The sequence below is a fragment of the Buteo buteo genome, chromosome 2 (assembly GCF_964188355.1).
Source record: "Buteo buteo chromosome 2, bButBut1.hap1.1, whole genome shotgun sequence".
Lineage (NCBI taxonomy): Eukaryota > Metazoa > Chordata > Aves > Accipitriformes > Accipitridae > Buteo > Buteo buteo.
The window spans coordinates 10552348-10577036 of NC_134172.1; the positions used below are offsets into that span (position 1 = coordinate 10552348).

A 24689-nucleotide genomic window follows, 5' to 3' on the forward strand; every position below is an offset into this window, starting at 1 on the left:
TGCTGGAAGAGATATCACCAGGTGTTCTTAGGCAAAACACAATTTCTCTAGAGAGTCGGGTAGAAAATGACCAAGTAGATGATTATTTTTACCACTGTTAAGTAAAAAGAAAATTTATGCATACTTTATTGTGCATATTCATGTTTTTGAGGCGTTACATCAATGCCAGCTACTACTATACGGTATGTAACTTGCAGTATCTATTGCAAGGGGGGCTGCATAAATAATTTCCAAAGTATTTCTGAAACACTGGACTGACTTTTCATCCATCTTGAAAGCATTAGCCCAAAAGAATTGGAAGATAGTCCTGTTTGAAAGGTTAAAAGAAAGTTGAGTAATTTGTCCTGAATCCTACCTATGGCAGTTTTGTAGCCATTAATAATTACTTTATTAACAACTATAAATCTGACTTGAAAAGTGTCATAGGACAGAAGGTGAATTTTAAGTGCTTTTTAATGCAGTGAATAATCGAGAAGATGCTTCTTGAAATCGCTTCTTAAAATAAGAAGCTCAGCTCAGGGAAATAAAACATTTTTCCAAGAAGACGCAGGTGTTTGAGCCTCCCTGTTCTTCTTGATGAACAAAAACAAGAACATAAGAGTAACTGATTACTCTTATGTGGTTTCCACTCTTCCCTCTCCTCTAGCACTTGCTCTGAGATCACATGTGTGCTTTGCTCCCAAAATGTTTATAGGAGGAGATGACTACATCCCTGGTAGCTCTTCTCGTAGAATAAATCACGAAGCCGAGTGCATGGCCGTGCTGTGTGCTCTGTTGCGGGGGAGGTGCTTCTTGCAGAATAGTTTCCAATAGTGGAAAGGCTTTTTTTACGAGAGCTGTTTGGGGGTGGTGGGGGTGGTGGTTTTCCTTACGCCTCCCAGCTTCTCCTGAAACAAAAAGCCCACCCTTCGTTCACACCAGGCTCCAGATTGGGCTCACTATTGTGTTTTCTGGGTGTGGTGGCAAAATTTCCCAAATTTTCGGTGTTTCTGGTGTTGACTATGGACCTGTAAGTGGCCCAGAGCCAAGCTAGCAACTTGGAAGTGCAACATTAATGTAGGTTAGACGGTATATTGCTAAGAGAGGTCAATGCCTGTCCAGTTCTCTATTTTGTGACAGTTCTGGCTAATCTTCCCTTAAAATGTAGGCCCTCCAAATTTTCAGTTGAAATCGTGATAGAGATGGACACTCTGAGGTCCTAGCTGAACTGTCATCAATGTCCAGTATATTTAGGGCTACAACAGCATGGTTTTATTTATCAGTTTATCTTCTCAATAGAAATACAGTGCTTTGAAGGCTTTTACAAACTCCTGGCAGGTGAAGCTGTAATTTTGTGTCCAGTCCACTTTTCAGTCTTGAGTAAGCAACTTCTTTAGAAAAACAGTTGTTGATTCTTTTATTTAGTATTTTTTAAAATTACTGTAAAAGGAGATTGTTTCTGCAGAGATACCAGGCAGTATCCAATACCGGGAGTTCAGGCAAGGTCAGAATTTTAATTGGAAAGTGATGAAATGTTCTCAAAAGTGCAAAGTCTGGGACTTTTTGTGTCAGTTGCTGACTTGCATGATAACAAATGTAGGTGAACGTCAGTCTTATCTGTTGTGCATCTGTTCTAGGTTTCCTTTCGATATCACTTTGCTGACGGCAGGACATCTTCAACCCTGCGAAAGGAGCAATAATGATCTTACAAGGCCGAGGAGAAATGCTGTAGCGTAAATGAAGTTTGACATCTTCAAACTTAGTAAAACTCTTGGCAGTGTTTCTGAGAAGATTTTGAGATTGCTGGTGTTCAAGGGGGAGGTGGAGTGGCTTTGCTGGATCCTGCACTTTGGGCTGCTGGTAGTACAAAATTGTCTTTGTAGTTAAACAGTTCTAACCTCTGCAGTTTTGATGATCTGTTTTTAAAGTTTTTCAGATATTTATACCATGGTCTAAAGAGTCCACTGACAAATAGTCACTTAAATATTTGGAAGAGCTTTCACTGGCATTACAGAATTACAGGAGATGCGGGTATGTGCGTACGCCAGATGATTTTGAGCAGAAGCTGGTTATGGTAACTTCAGGTGTGGAGTTGTCCTGTCGTGCAGTTTCAGTGGGTGCATCCCTTCCACGGGCACATCCACCTCTCCGCCGAGAGCCGGTGGGCATTCAGGTGCTCTTTTGTTCCGTTCTGGAATGTGGCACTCTCCAATTCCTGTGCCTTTGTGGTAGCTCTTAAATACTGGTGTCCCCCCTCTTTTGCTTTGGCCCCAGAGATTGTGGTTGGAAATGGTTGTTGTTGTCTTTAGTGCTTCGTCCCATTGATCTCGGAGGTGTGTTAAAAGAGGAGAAGGTGGGATGGTGCCGCTGCAGCAACACAATAGGATGGGAACAGCCATCGCTCGGGGCGTGGGCAGCTCTGGGGTGACCTTCCCAGGAGATGCGTGGCCGTATTGGGTACACCAAGCAGGTACTAATGTCACTGTTTGAACTCTCCTTCTGTTTCCAAAACTCGCAAAGCTCTCTTGGTAAGACGTTCCCTGTTCCTACTGGATCTCCGCAGAGGGGGGCATATAAACTGACTGACAATACTGTTCCCAGGCACAAAAGGTAATTGTAAGTATTGTTGTTGGATGGTAGTCATGTTTCTGGTTTGGTGTTTGGTTTTTTTAATGGAGAAAATTTTAATTTCTGTGCTTTCCATTTATTGGTTATTTTGGTCAGAACTTCAGTTTGAGCAGTATACATGGAGCAATTTCTTTTTGTGTGTGTAAATATATGTATGTATGTGTTTGTGTGTATGTTTGCATGTATAAACATTTAGTTATTGATAGGTCTTGGATTTGAAAAATTACTTGTATTCCTAAACTACAGTGGGTTTTATGGCACAGGCTGAAGAGCTTGACTCTTCAGGGTGGGAAAGAAAGATTGTTTGGAAACTTTGACAGTTCCCTGATGGATCAGAGATGCCAACAGCAAAAAGTGGTGCAGCTTGGAGTTATGGCCCCTGTAAGGTTCCTAATTAAATACAGCATTTAGTCAAAATTAGTATTGAACATCAACTTGTAACACTATTTCTTTAAATTCAGACTTCTCATTAGTGTAGTCAATATTATCGAACTGAATGCCAAATAATGGCTTAGTGCTCTTGTCAGGAAGATGTCAAAAATAGGATTGGGTTTTGTGGTGAAGGTTCATAAAACATTTTGAAACCTATTGAGCTGTCAGAAGAGATGTGCTGTTACTATGAGCACATGTCATTTTCCGGGTCAATTAAAAGATGATGGTCTTTGGAGCTCTGTAAATCAGGGATGTGTGCAGGCACTGGGAGCTGGGATTTGCTTGCCCTAGTCCTAGTAATGCACGGACAGATGAAGAATGAATTACACGTTGGGGGGGTATAATTGGAGAGGGTGGGTATCTCTTCTTTTTTTTTTGTAATTAATATGTGAAACCCTCAGTGTCATATTTAAGGCTCAAGGTAGAAGGGAGAATATTTTTCAAAGGATAAACCTGAAAAGATGAGAGCTTACAAACTGAGCACAGACAATGCAGTATAAAATGTGGAGCTTGCTCTTACTGTTTTGTGTCTGTGAGATTTCAACAGCGCTAATAGCCATTTGATGAAAATACAAACTTGGTGATTTTGTGCTTTTGCCAAATTACTATGGAAGTGTTGACAAAACAGCTGGGGAAGTCATTCATCACATTTTTGTGCAGTCACTCATAAGATTCTTTTCTTTTTAAATTTAACTGCATGGCTTTTTGCTTTATATGTAATCTTTTTCTTTTACGGTAATCTGGATTTGCTGTACATTAAGGTTTTGAAGACTCATTTAAAGCTGATAATCAATGGAAAAATATGTAACAAAACTGTGTAATTTGCAAATTAGGGCTTGCTCAGAACTGCTCTGGGCTGCTCCTTTTAGTGAGGGCCACTAATGGAAATGTAAGATGACATCTTGATACTTCAACTTGTTGGGTTTTGAGAGTTACAAAGATCTGTTCATTGTGAAAATGGAAGAGCACTTTTCCTCTGCTTGCTACCTGAGGAGTTTTCTAATTAGAAGCCAATTTTGCTTGACTTGGTGGTGGTAACTCCTAGGAGAGTTGAAGGTAAGAAGCAAAGTTTTGTCTTTGGGGCAGTGAAGGGGCTGTTCTGTCTGGTGCTGGGAGGTTCTGGAGCACAAGTGCGAGAAGTGCAAAGGTCCGCGGGGCTCTGCTCGGGCACAAGGAGAGAGGAGACACTGGTGGAAGGCGCCTCGTGTCTGGGTATGCAATGGAGGACCTGGCCGGGCCGCATGTAGTTGCGCTGTGGATTTTTTATTTGTTTGTTTTCCTCTAGTAGTGAGTATTAAGTTGCATTGTGCTTTTTTTTTTTTCTTCCTCAGTAGGATTTTGGTTTGCACTTCAAATTGAATTTCAAAGTGAAACGCGAGCTGCGAGGCTTCCTCGTGGTCGAGGTGAAACCTGCAGGGATTTTTGCCTGAGGTTGAAATATAGGCGAGATGAAAAAAAGCTCTAAATATTGAACCCAGTCAAGTATTTTGATGTTGGTGATACCAATTCTGGAGGAAGAGAGGCCATGTAAGAGGGAGGCAGCTACAGTGATCTGAGCCCCATCTCACCTGCCTGTTGCGTAGGGAGTGTGTTGGGGGAAGAAGCCCCAAGAGCAGGAGCCCCTGTTGCAACTTTTTAAAGGGGTCTGGTAGGCAGCACTGCAACGTAGCGGCGTACAACGTGACTTGCAGGAAACGATGATAGAGATGTGACATGACCCTGAAAAGTGTAGAAAGCATCAACTTTTAAGTAATCTTAATTGCTGTTTAAAAGTCGGGTCCATTTGTTCAAACTCTGAGCTTGAAATCTTGCTAATTTGTATTTATATATGTCAAGCTGTGAAGCTCATTCCTCATTCTTTGCTTCCTTTCAGAATTCATGCAGAACTGAATAAAAGACCCCTGTGTGATAAAGTCTTTTAAAATTAATAAAATTCACTTTGAGCAGCAGCATGCAAATGGGGTCATCTCTCTGCTTGCTGGAAACATGGGGATTTGTGTTACCTCCTGCTATTTGCATTTCCTACATCCCAGATTTTTAAGATGAGAGCAGTTGGCATAATCTATATGGATGCCCTGGCGTGCTTCGACAGAAGCAACATAACTGCAAAAGCCTGGAAGTGCTCAGCCTGCACTTCTCTCTGGCCTCAAATTTAATGTAGGGCCATTCATTGGGCTTTAAAAGATCTTTCAGTGAATAAGTTTTGACAGCGAGGAGGTAAATCCAGGCGCTCTCAGCAACTCCCCTACCTATAGTCAGGCAGCAGAGCTTGGTGCCCCCCGATATGGTCAAACAGGAGTGGCATTAGCCATCGATCCCCATTAGCTGCTCAGGGGAACAGCATGATGACGCTTCCTTCCAAAGCACCCCTTGGCAGCGCCGCCGCAGTTAGCGTATGGTGTGTAGTCATTTAATTTTCCCTATTTGTTGCAGATTGGGGTATCTTGGTGGTGAAACATTGTTGTCTTGAGTAGCTCGGTGTTCTGGGAATGCAGGATTCGTGTTGGTACACGCTGGGCTGAATACAGGATATAATGGGGTTCTTGGGTGTGTACGGGGTGGTAGGTAAAATCCAGGTGGCTAAAAATAAGAAAATCAGAAGGCTGAGCTTTCGAAGGGAGCTGCTGCGGGGCGGGGAGGGGGAGCAGACCCGGCGTGGGGCTTTCCCTGCCCCTGCCCTGCGCCGCGGGGGTACGGGCTGGGTAGGAACAGCGTGAGCTGGCACCGGAGCAGCTGGATACGAGGGCAAAAATAAAAAGAGCAAGTCCATTGCCAGCTTTTGAAGCCAGAAGGGCAGAGGATTGCTGTATGCGTTGAGCAAAAAGTACTGAGCCCTGCCCTTTACTGGATACTGGACGTGCTGCAGCCATGGCTCCCCCAGGACAGAAATAGCACTGCGAGAGTCACTCCGCCAGTCTCTGTCCTTTTTCCCAAATCCCACCCCTGTTGTTTTTCCATCACTTCCCAGGGCTTCGCCACCACCTCCCTGCTGTCTCCTGCCACTTGTGGGGTTTTTCCCCCCCTTGGAGGAAATGCCCGGCTCCCACGGCAGAGGAAAAAGCAGTGCTGGTCCTGACCTGGGAAAGCCCGGCCCAAATCCCCCAAGTTAATAAACTTAATCCGAGGTTTTGGGTTGGAGCGGGGAGACATAATGTGTGTCTGAGCGCGGTGACGTTGGCGATGGGCGAGCTGTGCGGTCAGAGCCAGCGCAGGGTGTGAGACCGGGGGAGGATGAGGTGGGACATGGCAGCAGGTTTCTGCAGAGGGCGCAGACTGAGAGAACCGGTGACGTCTTTAGTTTCTAACCGCTGAGCACTCCGGGCACCACTTCGACTAAATATTTCCTAGCATTTTGCAGGAGGGATGTCTCAGACATCAGTTTGCTGCACCAGAGGAAACCCTGAATGTCCTCGTGCTCTCGCTAGCACTGAGGAATGTGCAGTCGCTCTGGAAGAAAAATGATTGCCAATAGTTGGTGAAAGCCACTGATTTGTGTTAGACGACTCAAAATGTCGTCCTTCATCCTGTGCTTCAGCTGATAAACTTCAGTGTTGACATAAACTCCCTTTATGGTTTACAAAAGCTCTGCCTGTGGAAGCGATGGTGCAGATGGGGCAGCTGCTCCGGCATTCCCCAGATAGTTTCTGAGTGATTTCAGGCTCTTTCGGCTTTCAAGACTACTTGCATTTTTTATCAGTAGATTTTAAAATGGCTGCTTTTTTCTCATAAGCGTCACATCAAATAGCAAGAGAGAGATTTTTAGAGGCCGTCACTGTCAGACAGTGACATTTTCCAAAGAGGACTTGATGCAAATTTTAGTTTCTATCGAGTCTGACAAACCCGAGAGAGCACAGGCTGAAAGTGGTTTTTATAACTCCTGCTGTTAAGAGTTGCAGTATTAGTGTTTCCTGGCATTTAGAAACAAGTTTAAGAACAATTCATCAGAAGAACTTGCTCATCATAGCCTCTAGTAATGGTGAGGGAGTATTTTCTTGGCTGAGTGTGTTGCCTACAGTTTCAGGAGGGGAAGGTGTGTGTGTGTGCACATGCAGTTTTGGAAAATACCCTGGGCTTGGTATTTTACAATGAGCATCCGTCACTGCCAACAGAAATTAAAAGAAACTATGATGATTTGGCAACTTTCTGAAAACAACTTTCAAGTTTGGTCCCCCAGATTACACCACTTTCTTTTATGTTTTAGTAGAGTTACTCGGTCTCCTGATGTTTCTCTGTGCTATAATACATTAGATATGGAGCTTTTAAGAGAAGAAACAAAAGAACCAGTTAATCTCCAGGAATTTTTCAGCCCAGGGTAATCCAGGCCTGTAGACAGGTCACTTCCATTAAGTAAGTTCTCAGCTCCAACGGGCTCCTCTAAAGTGTGAGACTTCCCAGCAAATGTTGGACTTGAGTCTCAGAAGAGCCCTGGTATCTTCTGCTAAGGTAAATATTAATACCAGAGCTGCTGTAACAGTGGAGAAGTTTATCAGTACAAAAATCTTACCAACAGATTACAAAGATTGTAGTGCTATCGACTTCAAATAAGTGTATTTAAATGTTTGGGGGTTTTTTGGTTTTTTTTTTTGTTTTTTGTTTTTTCTTTCTTCTTTCTCTTTGGGTTGCACCTTCAGTCACAGCTCAGCTCTCCCTGGCAGCAGCGGATGTAGTTGAAACATCAGAAACCCCAGTGCCCTCTGTAGGCGCAGGGTAAATTCCAAGCCCTTGTAATAGGAGGGGGAAAAAGTCAAGCAAATTTTTTTTGCGCACTTGTTTTGTTGTCAGTCAGCATCGGTAGCGGCTCAGACTAACATCAGACTTCCAGCTGAGTCTTCTCTAGAAGCAGCAATACGCTGTCCTGCTCTGAGCTTCAGAAAATACACCATCTCTTAACTTTAAAGTCTTAAAGTCTTAGAAAGACGTTTTGCTGGCCATCATTCAAGAAAGATTTGAATGGAGTACATTTCCTGCAAGCCGTCCTTGCACAACCAGCTCGCTGGAGCTTTAGCTCGGAGCCTTCTTGTGTCATTAGATGAAGCCAGGTATCCCTCACCAGCTGCATCTTCTGATGCCGGTTACAGGAAGGGCCGTGAGGTGTTCGCGGCCTCAGGGAAGTCTTCCTTTGGACTAAGCAAACCGGTGTGCCTACTTTTTGTTTCCTAATACAGGGGAAAATCCTGATTATAATTTTTTTTTTTTTTTTCTTGGTTAGGTGTGTAAGAAAATAGTATGCAAGCGGTAGGACTGTCATGTGGGAGACACAAAGGCTCTGCTTCCTCTTGCGGGAGGTGACATGGTAAATGTAAATCAGTGGTTCGATATCCTCAGGATGTTTACCCTGGTTTGTTTGGCATGTTTCTGTTAATTACTACCTTGCCATTAATTACTGCTGGTTCCTGGTAGGATTTCAGTTCAATTCCAGAATGTATGCTTAAATGTAATGCAAAATAATAATCCTAGCCCCTGCAGGGCTGCTGTTCTGTGAAATGCTCCATGACTTAACCTGTTCCACCTCACCTGGAATATCCCCTGCCTTAGTGGTTTTATTCCTGTGTGTTATCTCCATTTTCCATGGACCCCTTGGTGTAGCTGGCAGCTCCCCCAAAGTGCCCACCTAGTCCAAGAATTGTACTCGCTGTTTGCCTTTGACATATAAAATCAATGTATTACCGAATAAATACAAGTTGGCAGTGACTTTCCCGGTAACGTTGCCCCTCACGATAGGCAATATTGCCCTCTACTGGTTAATTACAGGTTAAAAGATCCATATTTTCCCCTTTCATACAGCAGCACTTTGCTATGAAAGATTATTTTTCAGCCCTTTTTGCTTGGAGCAGAATGCAGGTTTTGGTCCTAATGCAACTTTTTAGGATGCTACAGCTCGTGTTTGATTTCTTTTTCCCCAGAAGCTGCTTTTCATTTGGGAGAACCTGGTGCACCAGAAAACCAAGATTTAATTATTGTTTCTAAATGTTAGTAGTAATGCTGAATCCCTCATTTTCAGAATTAACCCCTGGAAATGTAACTTCTCCAGACTGGTTTTGCAAGTGAAATAACTGCAAGGTTTTTAATTATTATTTGCATTAGTAGAATAAAACCTTTTGCTTAACACTAATTGGGATGCTGCTTCCAGCAGCCCCCAATAATTGCTCGCTTCCCTGCCCCAGCTGGGGCAGCTGCATCATGAGCTGGATCCTGGCACTGAGCTGGGTTAAAAATAAGCTTGCAAAAAGAGTGTTATTTTTAACCCGGGTCAGTCCCCTGCTTGGGTTCACGGCGCGGCTGCCCAGGCTCTTGTGTGGGTGTGCTGGCTTGGAGGCAGGGGAGGTGGCAAGGAGGAGCCGTGGGGGGAACCAAGGGCTGTTTAAAGCCGGAGCACCGCTGAAAGTTGCTTCTCAAGTGGATATTCCAGCTCTGAACTCAGCTATGGACCCCCACTCCGTACAACCAGTGTTCCTAAAAGCCTTTTCCAGGACAAACATCACCGCTGACAAAGCTCCAGCACTGTTGAAATGCTTTTTGGTGGTGATGCCCTGTGTGGCTGACCTTTCCCAGAGTAAATTCTTTTCAAGTCTTATATTTGCAATTGGTACAGCTAGCTCTATTCAGAGTCTGGCTCGAATGTTTCAAATATGTTTAAATATGTAGAACAAGAGAAAATAGTTGATGCAAATGACACTTCAGTTTTGCTTTGCAAGTTGTATTAAAGATAGGTAATCAAAGATTTGGAGGCTCATACCGTGCACAGTGCCGTAGATAATTCAATATTTGAATCACAGCTGATGTGATTTTACAGCATTTAACTAATCTGTGGTGTCATCCTGCTTTCCTGCATCTCAGAAAGGGGAAAAATTTTGGAGCATTTCGGGGGGTCTTTTTGTTGAAGTAAAACTCATCTTTATTTCAGGGGGAGATGGAAAACTGAATGACTGTTGGGTGATTGAGATGGACTTAATCTTTTCAGTACTTAAAGGGGACATATAAGGAAGATGGAGACAGACTTTTAGTAGGTCCTATAGTGATAGGAGAAGGGGGAATGGTTTTAAACTAAAAGAAGGTAGATTTAGACTAGATAGAAGGAAGAAACTTTTTACGATGAGGGTGGTGAAACACTGGAACAGGTTGCCCAGAGAGGTGGTGGATGCCCCGTCCCTGGAAACATTCATGGTCAGGCTGGACGGGGCTCTGAGCAACCCGATCCAGTGGAAGGTGTCCCTGCTCATCGCAGGGGAGTTGGACTAGATGACCTTTAAAGGTCCCTTCCAACCCAAACCATTCTATGTTTCTATGATTTAGTTGCAAAATGTGCTGCTGCGTAGTGGTGGGGAGCAGCTCTGCATCCCCCCAGGGCTTTGCCATAGGGTGAAGGACAGATGGGGACAGGCACTGGCAGCCCAGAGATAGGAAACACAAATTATTCCGGAGGAAAACTGGGTAATTTTGTAGTCTAATCAAAGTAAATACAGTATTTGACTTCAGCTGCCACTGTATTATGTTTTGTGGCATGCAGATGCAGCCCCTCTGGTGTGCTGATGCTTTCACCCCAAATGGAAGAGTAATGCTGATGGCAGCTGAAGAGGGAATTTTCTTGCAGTATAACACAGGTTAGCTTAGCTTAGCAAAAATGCTAATTACAAATCCTTGATGACAGCAATTTAGGGAGCTTACGAGGAAAGGCTGAAGACAAACTTCCAAAGGGATGTTGGTTCCCCGAGTCCAATACTGAGGAGTTGTGCTCTAGGTTTTAGCATAGCTTGCCACCTCTTTGGGGCCAAGCGGTGGGTTTGAACAAGTTTGCAAACAGCCCCTTCACCATTTCTCTCTCAGTGGATGGTCTCTAAGCGTTTCATTCTGATTCCCACCCTCAGCCACGTGCCCTTTCCTTGTGCTTCAGCTGTAGCTGTGTTGCACAGCTAAAACCCAAGCAGGAGCAGCCTGGTCCTGCATCTCAGACTGGTGCTGGCAGAGCAGGCAGGGTGCTGGCAGAGCAGGCAGGGTGCTGGCAGAGCAGGCAGGGTGCTGGCAGAGCAGGCAGGGTGCTGGCAGAGCAGGCAGGGTGCTGGCAGAGCAGGCAGGGTGCTGGCAGAGCAGGCAGGGTGCCCACAGCACCAAGCACAGCCAGGGCTCTCCTCGGTTCGCTGGGCTGGTGCAGCACCCTCAACCGATGCGATGGGTCCAGCTTTGGGAGTTAGTTTTGGATCGTTTTTGAAGGAAAGAGAAATATGCGTTACAGGAATTATCTGTTTGTGTTTTTTTTTTTTTCTTGGTGGATCATCTTTCATGGAGCAATTGAACTGCGAACCCTGCTGGAGGATGGGACAGTCCTTGCTCTGGGCCATTTGCAGAAGAGCTGCAGGTGGAGAACACCTCAGGCAAAGCCTTGGAGGAGGCGTATCGTGACTTTTTGTAGATGAAAAGTGGCATAGTTATAAGGACTTGTCCCAAAACTCACAGGAGGTGTGTACAGGCAGGTACCATTGTTTTCCAGAGTCTGTGCTCGTACTGTCAGGATTTGAAGGCTAAAACCTGCTCTGGAGAGCAGCTCTCATGGGATTTGATAAAGCAGGACAAGCTCTCCTGCCTCTTCTCTAGATTGCAGTTGATTTAACTGAAAAGTCTGGAGTACGGAATGTCTTTCGCATTTTTATGTTTTATTTTAAGTTGGACTCAAGCAGCGAGTGCTTGCTGGAAGATCTTTCCGTGACTTTGTTAGGTGCTCAGTGTTGTGGGGCCGGTGGCATAGCTCAGCTCCCAGAGCGAGGGAGCTCTGCAGGAGCGTTCACAGCAAACGGCAGAACAAGGACGCGTCAGGGTGCAAGAGGGCCAGCACGCAACGGTGCTGCGGGTAAGGCACCAGGGAGGGGCAAGATTATTTTGAATTCTTCCAGCATTAAACTGTGCCTTTCACACCAGCGGCATTGGAGTAAAGGTGTTGAGATTGATCTCTGGTGTAGTTTGGAGTTAGTTGTCGGGGTGCGTGTAAAGCATCTGGTTTAGTACTTAACTGCGTTAAGTGTTAGTGAGTCTGATTGGGGTGTCTCTGCAATGCACACACACACACAGATTCGAGAACAGCCTCAGCACATTTCTCGTTCCTGCATCTGCTTAGCATTATAAATTTTAAACATGCATCAAAGCAAGACTTTGCACATCAAAAAGAAAGCCATGCAGTTTCTGTTTCCATGGGAGGGGAGAGATCTACTTCTGGTGCACTATAATTTGTTAGGAAGTGAACTCTCTTGACTGGTTTTTGTATGTGCAACTGGTGTACATGGGTTTCCTATGCCTTTTTTTTAACTCCTGGCATTTTATAGGCTTCATCTTCATAGACGTGGTATCATCAGATCGATACATGCTTCAGTGCTGTTTGTATAGTGTGTAAAATCCCATGGCCTCTTATGGGAAATGCTGGCAATTCTGCCTCTGGTGTTTTCTGAGCTTTTCCTTGCCCACCGCCTCTCATAGCTGAAGCACTGTGCCCCGTGAGAGGGGAAAAAAGCCATCCTGCCAGCCCTCTCCTACTGCAAGGAGAACAACACACGCAGAGTTTTACATTGGTGGGACGCAGACAGGCAGTGTCTAAATGCGGAAATCCTTGGTGTTATCATCATTCGTGTTTTTGTCTTGTTTGCTCGTGCCTTTGGAAGTGCAGGAGACTCCAGGGTAAAAAAGCACGAGTGTTGGGAGGGGGGCGGGGAATGGGCATTTAATCACCCAGGGAAGAGGGTCCTCTGCATAATATTCATGCACATCTGGCGGGGCGATGTGAGGCACGTCTTGAAGTCCTCTTCTCCTGTGAGGCCTCGGGTGCCGCATTGCACTGTGAAATGACTTTTTAAACATACCTTGCCTCCTTTTTCTCATGCCCTCAGAAGCATCTCCCTATGTACGATTACAAGGTAAAGACAATGCAACCTGTTTTGTTTGAAAGTGTCTGTGGTTTGGTGCACACAACGAAGTGGGTATTACTGCTCTTGTTCCTTACTGCATACGTGGTGCTTTTTCCATCTTCAAAGCATTTTCCAGCCATGAACTAAGAGCACACGCATTAGCTGAGAGCGCACACCCCTGCCTAAGCAGCTGATGCCGGGCACATCCCAGGAAAAACTTCCAGAATGTGACACACCACTTTTGATGCAAATAAAATGACGCCATATTTCATCAGATCTATTAAAAGTACTTAAGTAATTGAATTAATGAAACTTTAAAAAGCCTTTGAGAGGTGGTACACACCTTTCTTCTCACTCTTTTTTTTTTTTTTTTTCTTCTTATTTTCTCTGTTGAATGTCTTTGGCTTTTTTATTTATCTTACTGTTTCCTTTTCGATGTGTGGTTTTGCTCGGGGGTTTTTTTGTGTTATGGTAGCTTTCGCTACTTTACAGCGTTGGTACTGTTACAGTTTCTGCAGCAAAGTGTCATCTGCAAAACAGCATGAGTATGACTGGAATACCTCATCTTTCATACTCATTTTTGCAAACACTGGGTTTTTATTTCCATTGCGTTCATTCGCCTTTGCTGCGCCTACCTGTCTTGCCCCCTGGACTGTGCTTACCTTTTACATCTTCAACCCAATTTCCCATCTTCATGTGATCCTTCACACTTCTTTACCATCCTACCAGCTGTGGATGTCCAATGTCCCGACCCTCTGAACCCACGTTAGCTTTGTTTTTCTCCCACCGTCTCTGTAGCCCACGTGGGTGTTTCTTCCTCCTTTCCCCATAGTTTTCCCTTGAGCAGGGCCGACCCTTCCTAGGCAGACAGTCTGGGTGAGGTGGGATGAGACGACATGCTCTGCACAGGACAGAAGCATCGTCTAGGGCCATGTGCTCAGCTCGCTCGCCCTGCCTTTTGGGAAAAAGCAAACAGTGGCCCCAGAGTTGTCATATCTAGGTGACTTTTTTTGGGTGGCTTCAGTGTGGTGAGAGGCCACTGAAGGAGCTTTCTGCTCCAGACACTCCCTGATCTGGCAGATAGGCAGGACTATCTGTGAGCTAACCACAGCCAAGGCAGTACTTCTGTGACACCCAATTTCCAGCGCAGTTTTGAGATTTTTTTTTTTTTTTTTTTTCAGGCTAAACTTAAGCATTCTGGGTGCAGCTCACTTTTCTTGCACTCTTTGCTTTTTCAGGTGAGGCAGATGAAGAAGCCTTTGCTGAGGAGTGCAGACGGAGAGGACAACACGCCCTGCCTTGCCAGCCGACCAACCCTCGCCTGCTGAAGTCTCACAAACCTGCCAGTTCCCCCAAATATGCCTATCATTATAATAGCGATGAGGTGGAAGAACAAGATAGAAGCCGGGTTACAAGCAGCTTGGAGACCCCTTTTTATTTATCAGGTGCGCACAAGCATGTTGATGAGAAATGCGCAGAAAAGGATCCATCAGCTAGTCAAAAGCCGAAACCAAAAAGCCAAGCAAGAGGTTGTTGCTGTGTGTTGACTTAATGTTAGCTCCCCAGTAGATAATGAATGGCAGCTTGTGTGCCTTCATCCTGCATTAGCTCTGCTCTTCAATTTAGTCTAGGTTCACAAACGCTCTGGGATATTCAGGGATCCAGGGCAAATATTGTTATGCTGCTGCTGAAGTGCCTATGCTCTTTGCTCTTAAAAGTGAAGGCCTTTTAGACATTAACTAATCACAATACTTTGCACATTCATTTACTTAAATTGTGCGTGGCTTCCTCATCGAAGGAGAAGTTCAGCACCTTGATATTATTTCTGGAAGCTGCAATTTTAGGCACCTAAATCTTAATAGAGAAGGTTGAGACCATTCAGGCGAACGCAGAAGCGTGGCAATTGTCCTGGTTATTTTTGGAAGTAATTAGTCCTTTGATATATTTCCTGTCTGTAATGTTTCAGCAATATAGTCCAGAGGCTATCCTGGACAACAAAGCCCTCATAACTACTTGATTTAATTTGAACCTGTGGTCAAAGATCAATCCAGGACTGCCAGGACAGGTTCTTCTGAAACATGAAGATGCCTTTATACTTGGATGCCCAAACCAAGGGCCCTTCTCAGTAGTGCTGAATTAGGTGAAGTGCTAGGAAGTGTGAGCGTATGAAGCTCCTCAGAGTAAACACAGAGCATGAAAAACATGCACTGTAGCCCAAAACATGTGCTTACTTACTCTCGGTGCTGTATCAACTTCTGCTGCGTTTATGAGCCTTCAAGTCTAACACTGTCTTCTGTATGGAAGACCTAACAATAACATGTGGGATGACAGCTTGAAAAAATAGAAATATTTAGATAAATGTCTTCCTGATCAGTTGCTGGAAGTTTTGTCTCTTTAGGGATGGCTAAGTTGAATCTTTTAAACTTTATTTTTTTTTTTTAAAGAAAATTTCTCTACAAAAGCCTGAATGTAACCTCTGGGCTGATGTCCTGAAATCTCCCACACAAGGGTTACAGGTTTTGTCTCCTGTAGCTGGCAAAACAAAACCTTGGCTCTGCATTTGGAGACTTGAGGTTCTCTGCAATCATAACAATACTGTGTAATGGTTTCCAAAGAGCATCCGAGTTTGATGTGCACCTTGCAATTTTTGGAGCAATTTTTAAGATTGCTTGGGACTTTTTGCTGTGAATCTATTTACGCTCCAAGATGCACACGTTTGCAATTAAAATGAATTTCCAGAAGTATTTGTGCAATCACAAAATCCTCTCTTCTACCAGTAGATTGAGAGTTGCCATAAAAGATTCAGGGTAAAAACTTGATTGCAGCAAGACTAAGATTTTACTGTTGCTTTAAATATTTTGCCTACTGTTCCTCTGATGGACAGGGCTGCTGAAGGACTGGTCGAGTCAGTCATAAAAACCTACGTGAGTGTCTTAATCCCTCCCTGGGAAGTTTGTGCACGAGCCCTGGCCAGTAATGCCGTTCATGGGTGTTCACCTCTGCCGACCGCCTTGCCCAGCAAGCAGGCTTCACCGGCGCAGCTCTGTAATTATATAGACCACTTACTTGCTCCCGCTTGGCTTCTCCTCGATCACTGCAACAGCTGCCATGCTCACACGGGCCAGCGTTGGGAAAGAATAGCATCTTTTTCTGCCTTGGTCCAAAGCCCGCTCAATTCAGTGGAAAATAGTTAAGTCCAACGGCCTCCAACCAGGCGCCGTTCCACCTCGAATCAGATGGTTTTGCCACCGCTGGCACGCGGCCCTTGGCAGCGAGGCTGCGCGGCAGTTTTAGATGTTGTCCCAGTTAGAGCACCTCAAGTAAATCCTCAGTCCTTAATGATTCACTTGCGGTGAAATGGTTTTCTTTTCCCAGCTCTAAGGGTGGGAAGGTTTGAGTTTTTAATTTGTAAGTCTGTAGCAAATTTAAATGAAGGAAAAAGGGGATAGGTTTCACCGTGACTACGTGGTGGGGAATCCCTCTGGCAGTGGCCATCTCTCTCTCTAGCACCCAAGGAGAAGGGCTGGCCAACTTGCTTAGACTGGCAACTGATACCCAGAGGTGAGATGAATCCTCTCCTTAGTCAGGATTTCCAGTCATTACAGCAGGTATTTAATAAAAAAATTAGAGTTTAATTTGATTTGCCAGCTAACATTGGCACTTTGCGTTTTAGTAGAAATTGTTCTGGGTTTCATACTGTTCCTGGTTTCATAATAGCCTTTTAGAATAAAACTTCACCTCTTGTGCTCTGAAGTCATTGCATATCTCAAACAGTTCTCTAGCTCCAAACAAGTAATTTTTTAATAAGAATTCAGATACTGTAAGTAATGTGCTCCCTGATTGTATGACGTATGGCTGACTGGTGGTATCCAAGCTGTGTCAAAGCGGTCGTAACGCTAGCAGAGACCTAGGGGTTGCAGCCATTAACGGTAGGGGTAGTGGTAACTACCCCTAAACCCCTACTTCTCTGGATTTGAGAGTTTTGACCTTTATCTAGCAAGAATGGTTGAAATGTTTAATTGTTAAAAGACTGAAAAATACATGATATGAAAGATCATTATTTGGAAGATAATATTGCAAGGTTTGCTCTTCCTTTTGAATGAAATAGCTTGCATTAACCTAAAATTTACAACATTAATAGTTCATTTTTGCTGCATTTTCATCCGCTGGCATCCCTGAAGAGGAAACCACTTTAAACAAACTAGCTTAACTAATCTTGATCCTTTCCTGGCATGGATTCCTCTGCTGGAAAGTTGAGCTTATTTGTACTTTATTTCGTCTTTAATGCAGTCTCCGTTCTTTTCACTGACATACGGTTTCCTGAATTACACTTTACTAACTAGTAAAATCGATATGCTTGGTTATCCAAACTAATTATTTTATAATTCCCTCACATACTTGTATTTGGGCATGTAATGGAAAGAGAAAGGAAAGCAAAGCTGCTGTTTTCTGTGGAAATCTAATATGCGAGGAATGCTGGAGGTGGGGAGGTGGGAGGGAGTTCACTCTCCCTTTGCTCCACATTCCCTGGCTGTAACTGCGTGCGAGTGGGACGGGGTTAGAGCCATACTCTTCTGCAGACAGAGGGTGGGAAGATTGGCTGGTGGATTTGGAAGTGGGCTGGTTGCTCCCTGGCTTAGCCAGAGCTGCCTTCACGCATGGTTTTTTGGCTGCTAGTACAAGAGCATCCCGTTACCCGTTTGCTTCCCATAGAAGGTGGCTGGGTTGCACGTGGAAGGGCTTCCAAGGCTGCAGAGCCTTGCAAGCTTTTGCTTGCCATGTGGGAGTAAAACCTTGGACTCTATTCAGTAATAGTAATACCTTAATGAATAGCAGGCAAGCAGGTTGTATCTGGCTTGGTATGTTCTTGTAGCAATTCTAGGCAGAATTGGTAATGAAAATGGTACGGTGAGCAAGCGTGAAGGAAGGCCCCAGTAAGTTGCTAAAGCTTTTCAGTCCCCTAAAACATCAAAGTTGGAATTACATCACTGGGTTGGCCAGTGAAACTGGAGAACTCGCCCCTTGGATTTAACAGTACAGGTAATTAAATAGTGGAGTGGCATACCTAGACAGGGTGGGATGTTTTGTCACCTCAGGTCTTTACGTAAAGGCAGGTTCTCTCTCCGCGATGCTCTGTGGCATGGGCAGGTGCCATGGATGCGATGAGAGAATTGGTAGGTCAAATTGTGGTGTGCGTTGGGCAGTGGCTCGGGCTGAAAGGAGAGAATGTGAAAGTGTAGTGTAAAGCTGTAATTGTAAATTGAGTCACACGCCTGAAATTATACTGAAGCTGTGATCTGGGGTGAATTTTTGTAATGGCATATGCAAGTGTGGTCAGTCTAAAATAACAGATGGTGGCTGCAACTCCCAAGTAAGCTGGCTACCTTTGAAATGGCAATTTATTGTTTTGACTAGAGAGATATTTCTAAGAGCAGAAAATTAGAAAGCGCACTACTGAACCCAAGGTGCTTGCGACCTACTGCCCTGTTAATGTGCCTGTTGGAGCCATGACTGCTTTCATGGTTTAAGGAGGGCAAAAGAACGGCCGCAATCTCAGCAAAAAGTTAGTAGATCTTGAAAACCACTTTCTCTGGGACTTAAGCAGAAAGCATGAATCCCTCCCACACCCAACCTCAGAGCTTCAGAACCTGAAGGTGGAAGGAGGCTCCTCCCAAGTCTTCACCTTTGCAGGAGATCTTCTATAAAAATCAGGCCATGGCCTTTATTACCGACCGATGTGTGTCGAGAAGCAGCAATGCTGTGTGTTAATGGTCGTGACTGAACACCTTGTTTCTCTCTGCTGACTCCTGTGTTCTCCTGTGCTGGCAGAAGGAAGGTGGAGCAGAGCCGTGGCTGCTCTCTGCATCCTGGTAGAGCAGGCAGGTGTCAGGCAGGGCAGGAAGAAGAAGGATACCACAAATGGGTTGGGCAGGAGTGTTTTCCCCAGGACGCTTGTCCCTTTGGATCGACCATTCAATGTTCCTACCTCCCTTGCAGTTGCCGCCCAAGAATGCGATGAGTTTCGTAGTCAGGGACTGAACAACCCTGTGTCTTTGGGAGGTGCGGATGGCACAGAAGTAGAAAGCCAGAAGGAAAGTCAGTTTGAGACGCAGCAGAGAGGCTTCCCAATTTGTTTTGGTCCTGCTGAGTGGTTGAGGGAGTTGCTACTAAGCGTTGTTGGAAGTTGCTTTCAGCCTTTAGCAGCTTTTTGAAAGCTGGGATAGCTTCTGTGCTGTTTATGGTTGCTCTGGAAGTAGAAGAGAAGGGATGAAATGGGAAGAACAGGCCAGCAGGTGCTGTTTGTTTTAAACAAGAATTACCCAGGCTGTAAACCAGGTGTAATTCCAAATGGTGTAGATTCTTGCTTCATGCATCTCTGCTCCTGGCAGCTGATAAAAGCAAGAACATACCAAGTTAGGCTGATACCTATCTGCATTTGAGTGAATCTGTTTTCCAAATGTCAAAGCTTGGGGAAGCTCTCGGCAACCTATCTCCCTCCACCCTTCCCTAAGACTCTCTATCTTCATGTAACGCATATCTAGAGTTTAGATGGCTAACAATTACTTCTAAGGGTAGAAATTTGAAAAGCCCATCCCCAAGGCCAGAACTGTTTGGCTGAAGCCAGTTCAGCCAGGCAATGACCACGGGAAGTTTCTATGACCGTTTCGTGATGCTGGCAAGTCACCAGGACACAGGTTCACTGCAAATTAATCAAACAGTAATGGGACTGCTGCTTTCTAATTCAGATTTTGTTCTCTTGTGACTTTGGGCCTAGTCTTGTAACCAAGGCAGCTAAATATGCTTTTAATTAGTGCTGATTTAAGTATTTGAGTGAAATAACCACCAAAGGGTTACATATTTAGTGTTTGATTTTTATTTTTGCTAGAAGCTGCTTTACTTGTTTGGGTCAGGTTTCTGGCTATTATCACCCAACATAGCATCACTGGAGCTAACAGACTGGCTAAGTTTGACCCATCCTTTCTTCTTTGGTGGGGGTAGAAAAGGAAACGGTCACAAGTGAAATTATTTATCACAGCAGGCTCAAACCAGAAAAGACCTGGCAGTTTTCTCTTGAGAAATACGCTGTATTTGTGCGTTATCTCCTACTTTGGCCAATCTGTTTCTGTGTGTCAGTGATAACACTTGAAAGATTTCCACTTTTCACCCTTATCATTCTGGAGGCTGGTAGGAGACTGTGTTGTCAAATGCCTAAATATCTCCATACCACATTATTTTAACATTTGAGTTGTTTCATTTGTAAGACAATGAATTATGTGGCATTCATTTCAAGTCATAATTTACATTGACTCACAGTATTTTTAAGGAGGAGTTGCTAGAATTGCTTTCAAAATCTCAAACATTTGAAGAAAATGGACTGTTGCAAAAAAAAAGAAAAGATCTAAAATAACAGTATCAAATGCAATCATGCCTGGATGTGGAAGCCTTTAGAAATACTGACAGTGTTTTAAGAGTGAAAAATGAGAAAATTATGAAGCGAATAACCTGTTAGTGTTTAATGATCCTTTCCCAAATATCTGTGTTAATGTTTCATAGTTACTACATGAACTAGTGCTGATCATCTGATATGATGCTGTTTTTCCCTCCAGTAAAGGGAAGAATCCTTTGAATAACACCCCTCAAATGACTGATTCTCAAGAGTCAGCATGTCTCTTCCGCCTCCATTTGGGAAAGCAGAGAGATGCTTGAGCCCTTCTGGGGTGTGTGCCTTACAGCAGTCAATTAAATGCCAAGGGATCCTATTTTTGACAATGTATAGGGGTGACTGAGGGGCTGACATGGAAGTAAACTTCACGGATGCGGTTCTTAGTTAGGAGACATTCATGGTGTCCCTGGGGAAGGACTGTAGCTCAGGAGGGTGGCAGGGTGCAGGGAAAACACAGCGTCATCTGCAATTCTGCAAAGCGCTGCCAGTTTTTCTCTTCCTTAAACAATAAAACTGGTTTCCACTCTTAACTTTGTGCAGGCTAATCGCTCATGGCAGAATTTCTAAATAAATATCCTGCTTCTTGACTCAGACGATTGCAAAAGATGAAGTCATGCTGTTGATACAGCGTAGGAGCTAGAATGATAATCTAGGAACAGTTTCCCTTTGCTACAAGGGAGCGCGTTTCCTCTCGCACAAGCCGTCTCAAGTGATTTTAGCCCTCAGACTATCTTGTGGTTCTCCCCAAGTCTCACACCAAAGAACTGCAGTTCTGTCATGGGCACAACCCTCATTGCGCTTGGGAGGAGCTCTGATGAGGAGCAAACTTCAGCCACAGTGTGGCTTCATACTCCTCCGACCTCCCACCGCTTCCTTTTCCCATCTTCATTTTGGGATTGGTGCTAAACTGGTGGAGAACCAGGTGCAATGGTGACGCAGCTTCCTCAGGGTCATCTCTGCCTGCCTGCAGACCGAATGGGGGAAAGAAAGAGATTTCCAGACAGGCAGAGCTGCTCCTTTCCTGGGCCATTCCTCTGACTCCCAGCTGGCTTGCAGGGGCTCCTCCGCTCCGTGCTGGCCCCGTTCACTGGATTGTGCCGATTCCCAGTGGCAGAGCACTGCTGAGCTAAAAAACCCCTCCAGCTATCTCAAAGCCTCACAGAATGATTATCTGAGGGAAATGTTTGCTAGCTTTGAGTTTAGATTTATAAGTGCGCTTGGGTAGATGTGGTGTTGGTTCTGCACAGTTCACTGTCCATGCAAGTCTGCTGGCAAGTTGCATTTTACTGCAGGTTTGGAGGAAAGGGCCTGATGCAGAGCAAGAACTGTTTTTCACGCATCTTCTGTGGGGGAAAAAAAAACATTAGGATGATGATCACAGGGCTGGAAACTTGTGCCTACTGAACTCGTAGCAAGTAATTGTTGCTTGAACTTAATGCTTCCATGCACCATTGGAGCTGCAGTAGAATGTAACCTACGGTGCATAGTTAAGCATGAGCAGGCTCATGACATGCATATATAAAATGCAGATTGGTAAACACTGAGCACCTTCTTATTTACTCAGGATTCTCGGCATTCCCTAGTCTTAAAATGGAAGTGCAAATATCGTGGTAACTTTGACTACTGTGAGCAGGAAAACACCAGTACTTAAATAGCTCCTGCTGTATAAGTCTTATTTATTGATTCCATTTTGCAAATTATTCTGGTTTTGCATGTGCTCTAATTTTGAAGCTTTTCCTGAATGGCTTTGAAGTCTTTTGAAAGTTCTCCCGATCTTTTCAAACTTCAAAGATTGATAGGGTTTCCCTTCTATCCTATGTAAGGGATACAGTAGAACTGGGGATATAGCAGAAATGAACATTTTAAAAGCCACATTAGAAAGCCAGACCTTTTCTTTAAGATTCCTTAAACCATTCAGAGAACATGTGCTTTTGCTAGAGGGAAAAGTCCATGAATGCTGTGAATAGTGTTTTACAAGCCATGTTTCCTCAGGACACAAAGAAGGCAGCAAGAGGAGGAAGCAGAAGCAGAGAGAGGAACAGAAGAAGAAGAAGTCAACCAAAGGGAGTTACTAAAATGGACTTCTCTGCTATGCCAATACCTTTATAATAATGACAACTTAATGTTACATTTGAGCACACCTCTTTTGTGTATATTTTTTGATTGTTCACACTGCTAGCAAGGAAGTGACTCATGTTTAAAACTGTACTAAAATTGCACTATGTTATTCTTTTTAGTTTCACGGAGTGGCTTTCTTGCCAGTCAGGTTAGGGAATTTGAACGAGGCTGATCTTGGTTAGAAGTGTGTTATGTTTGAAGATTGGAAAGCGTTACAGAATTTCTTACCTCTTTCTTCCCTGGGACTAAAATGACTCTAGTCTAGTGTTTGTTTATTTGTCTTGCAGGATATAAAGGGTTGTGCAAATGCCTGTTTGTTTGGTCACTCTGGCATCAACATCAGGCCTGTTGAAAGAAGAGTCCTGTTCACTCATGTCATTGGGAATGGGGGATTGAGACATGAGCTCTTATAGGGTAATTTATGCAAGCTTAATAAGTGATTTTTATGGTTGGGGTTTTTTTCCCAAGCTGGGCAGCAAAGGTTTGTCATTACTATTAAAATGTTCCTTCATTTTAAATTGTATCATGAAGTTATATCCTCTGATTTTAAGAAACTTAGTGTAATGATGGTCTCCTGTAAGCACTCCTACTGATTTCCTTAAGCGTAGTTGACTCCCAATGAATCATTTAGTGAAATCATTCCTTATTTTAAAAGTTTATTTTCAGAACCTAGAGACAAATAATCTAAGTGCTACTTTAAAACTGCTCTTTGTTTCTGCTGAGTAGGTTTTAGATAACAAACATTTTTTTCAGCATCCGTATAAGATTTTATCAAATTGTTTCCGCAAAGAACTTACACCTTTATGTATGAAAGCATTTTGCATCGGTTTTATTGCAGGACTAATTTTTTTAGCTTGAAAAGATGTCTTCAATTTAAAAGAAATATATATTTTCTGGCAAGATTACTTCCTTGCTTCCCATACTTGTCTCATGTGCATGACACATTGCTTCTCTTAACCTTTTAGTTTGTACAGAGCCCTTCCATTGCCTCAAGCATTTACCTGCATGTTTCTTGTCAGTATGTTGCCTCCTTTTTTTAACCTCCAGGTAGGAGTTAGCAGCTTATGGTTTTGTTTTGTTTCTTTGTCTTCCTCTCACCAATACGTTGTTGATGTAACAGACTTAAACCTGGCAATATTGAAGGTCCACAGTTCCTGGAGAAACTCACTCGTCCTAACGTTTAAAAGATGTAGGAATGCACATAATGGTGTAAGGAAGAAGCTAAACAGAAAAATCAAGCCTGCATTCTAGTGTGGTTTGATATAACAAATTCTGGTGTCTCTAGTATCTGAATGGTTTAGCTTCAAATGCTTACATTACCCAATGTAAACCTATGCAAACATATAACCATACATGAACTCTGTTAGGGGATTGAAATGACGGTTAATATGAAATAAGACTGAGTACTGGTTTTCTGTCACTTAAGTACCACTTTTTTTGTTTTGTGCAGTGTTACTAATATTTAAAAATAAAGAAAATTCTCCTTTATACTTTGTCCTCTTGCACTGTACCATAGACTACAGCTGGCATCAATTGTTCATGTTTAATTTCAATTAAAGCTTAGGCTATAAGCACAAGGGGGAGAGTCCACATTCACAAACGACCACAAGCATACCAAGTTATTCCTTTTGCTAAATCCATGAGCAAGTCGATACAGTCCCTGTGTCAAATGGCTGATACTGGAAAATGAGGGTTTGTTCTTGCTGGAAACATCACTGTAAGTAGCGTCTACCTCAAACAGAGCTTGCACGTCAGCTGTGCAAGGAACATTCATCCTGGATAATACACCACACTTTGAATTGCATCCAATTCAGTACGCCTTCTGTACTCTGGGAAAAGTGTCCCCCCGGTACATATGCCAATTTTAAGCTATTAGTGCTCCTTATTTGTTGCGAAAATGGTGCATACTTTGGAAAAGCAGGAGAGGGGGAGGTGACACCAGCGTAGGGCTGGTCTCCCCCGGGCTGTCCCAGTGCTGTGAGCAGCCTCACGTCACGGGACAGAGTGGCTCCGGATCGGGAATGCGCCTTGGAGAGTTAGAGCAGACTGGGATTTGGTACACAAATACCTTCTTGACTCTGATCCCTCTGTTAGGCTTGAAGGAGGAGGATAGAGCATTAATTAGGAGACCTGAAGGTAGGCTGTAAATTAGTTAGGAAGCCTGTCTCGCCAAGGGCATCCTTATCCCACTGGAAAGGTGC

At 43.9% G+C, this 24689-nt stretch overlaps 1 protein-coding gene across 2 annotated transcripts in view; it reads left to right on the top strand.

Moving 5' to 3' along the window:
* The window catches only part of DNAJB6 (DnaJ heat shock protein family (Hsp40) member B6), a 65086-nt gene extending 41110 nt beyond the window's left edge, over positions 1-23976 (top strand). The window contains exons 9-10 of one of the 2 annotated variants that reach the window (XM_075045464.1): positions 14165-14371; positions 22363-23976. In XM_075045464.1, coding sequence (XP_074901565.1) covers positions 14165-14371; positions 22363-22445 — 290 coding nt within the window. In that variant the 3' untranslated portion in view covers positions 22446-23976. The other variant, XM_075045454.1, reaches the window with a different exon arrangement.
* Positions 23977-24689: the final 713 nt, after the last annotated feature.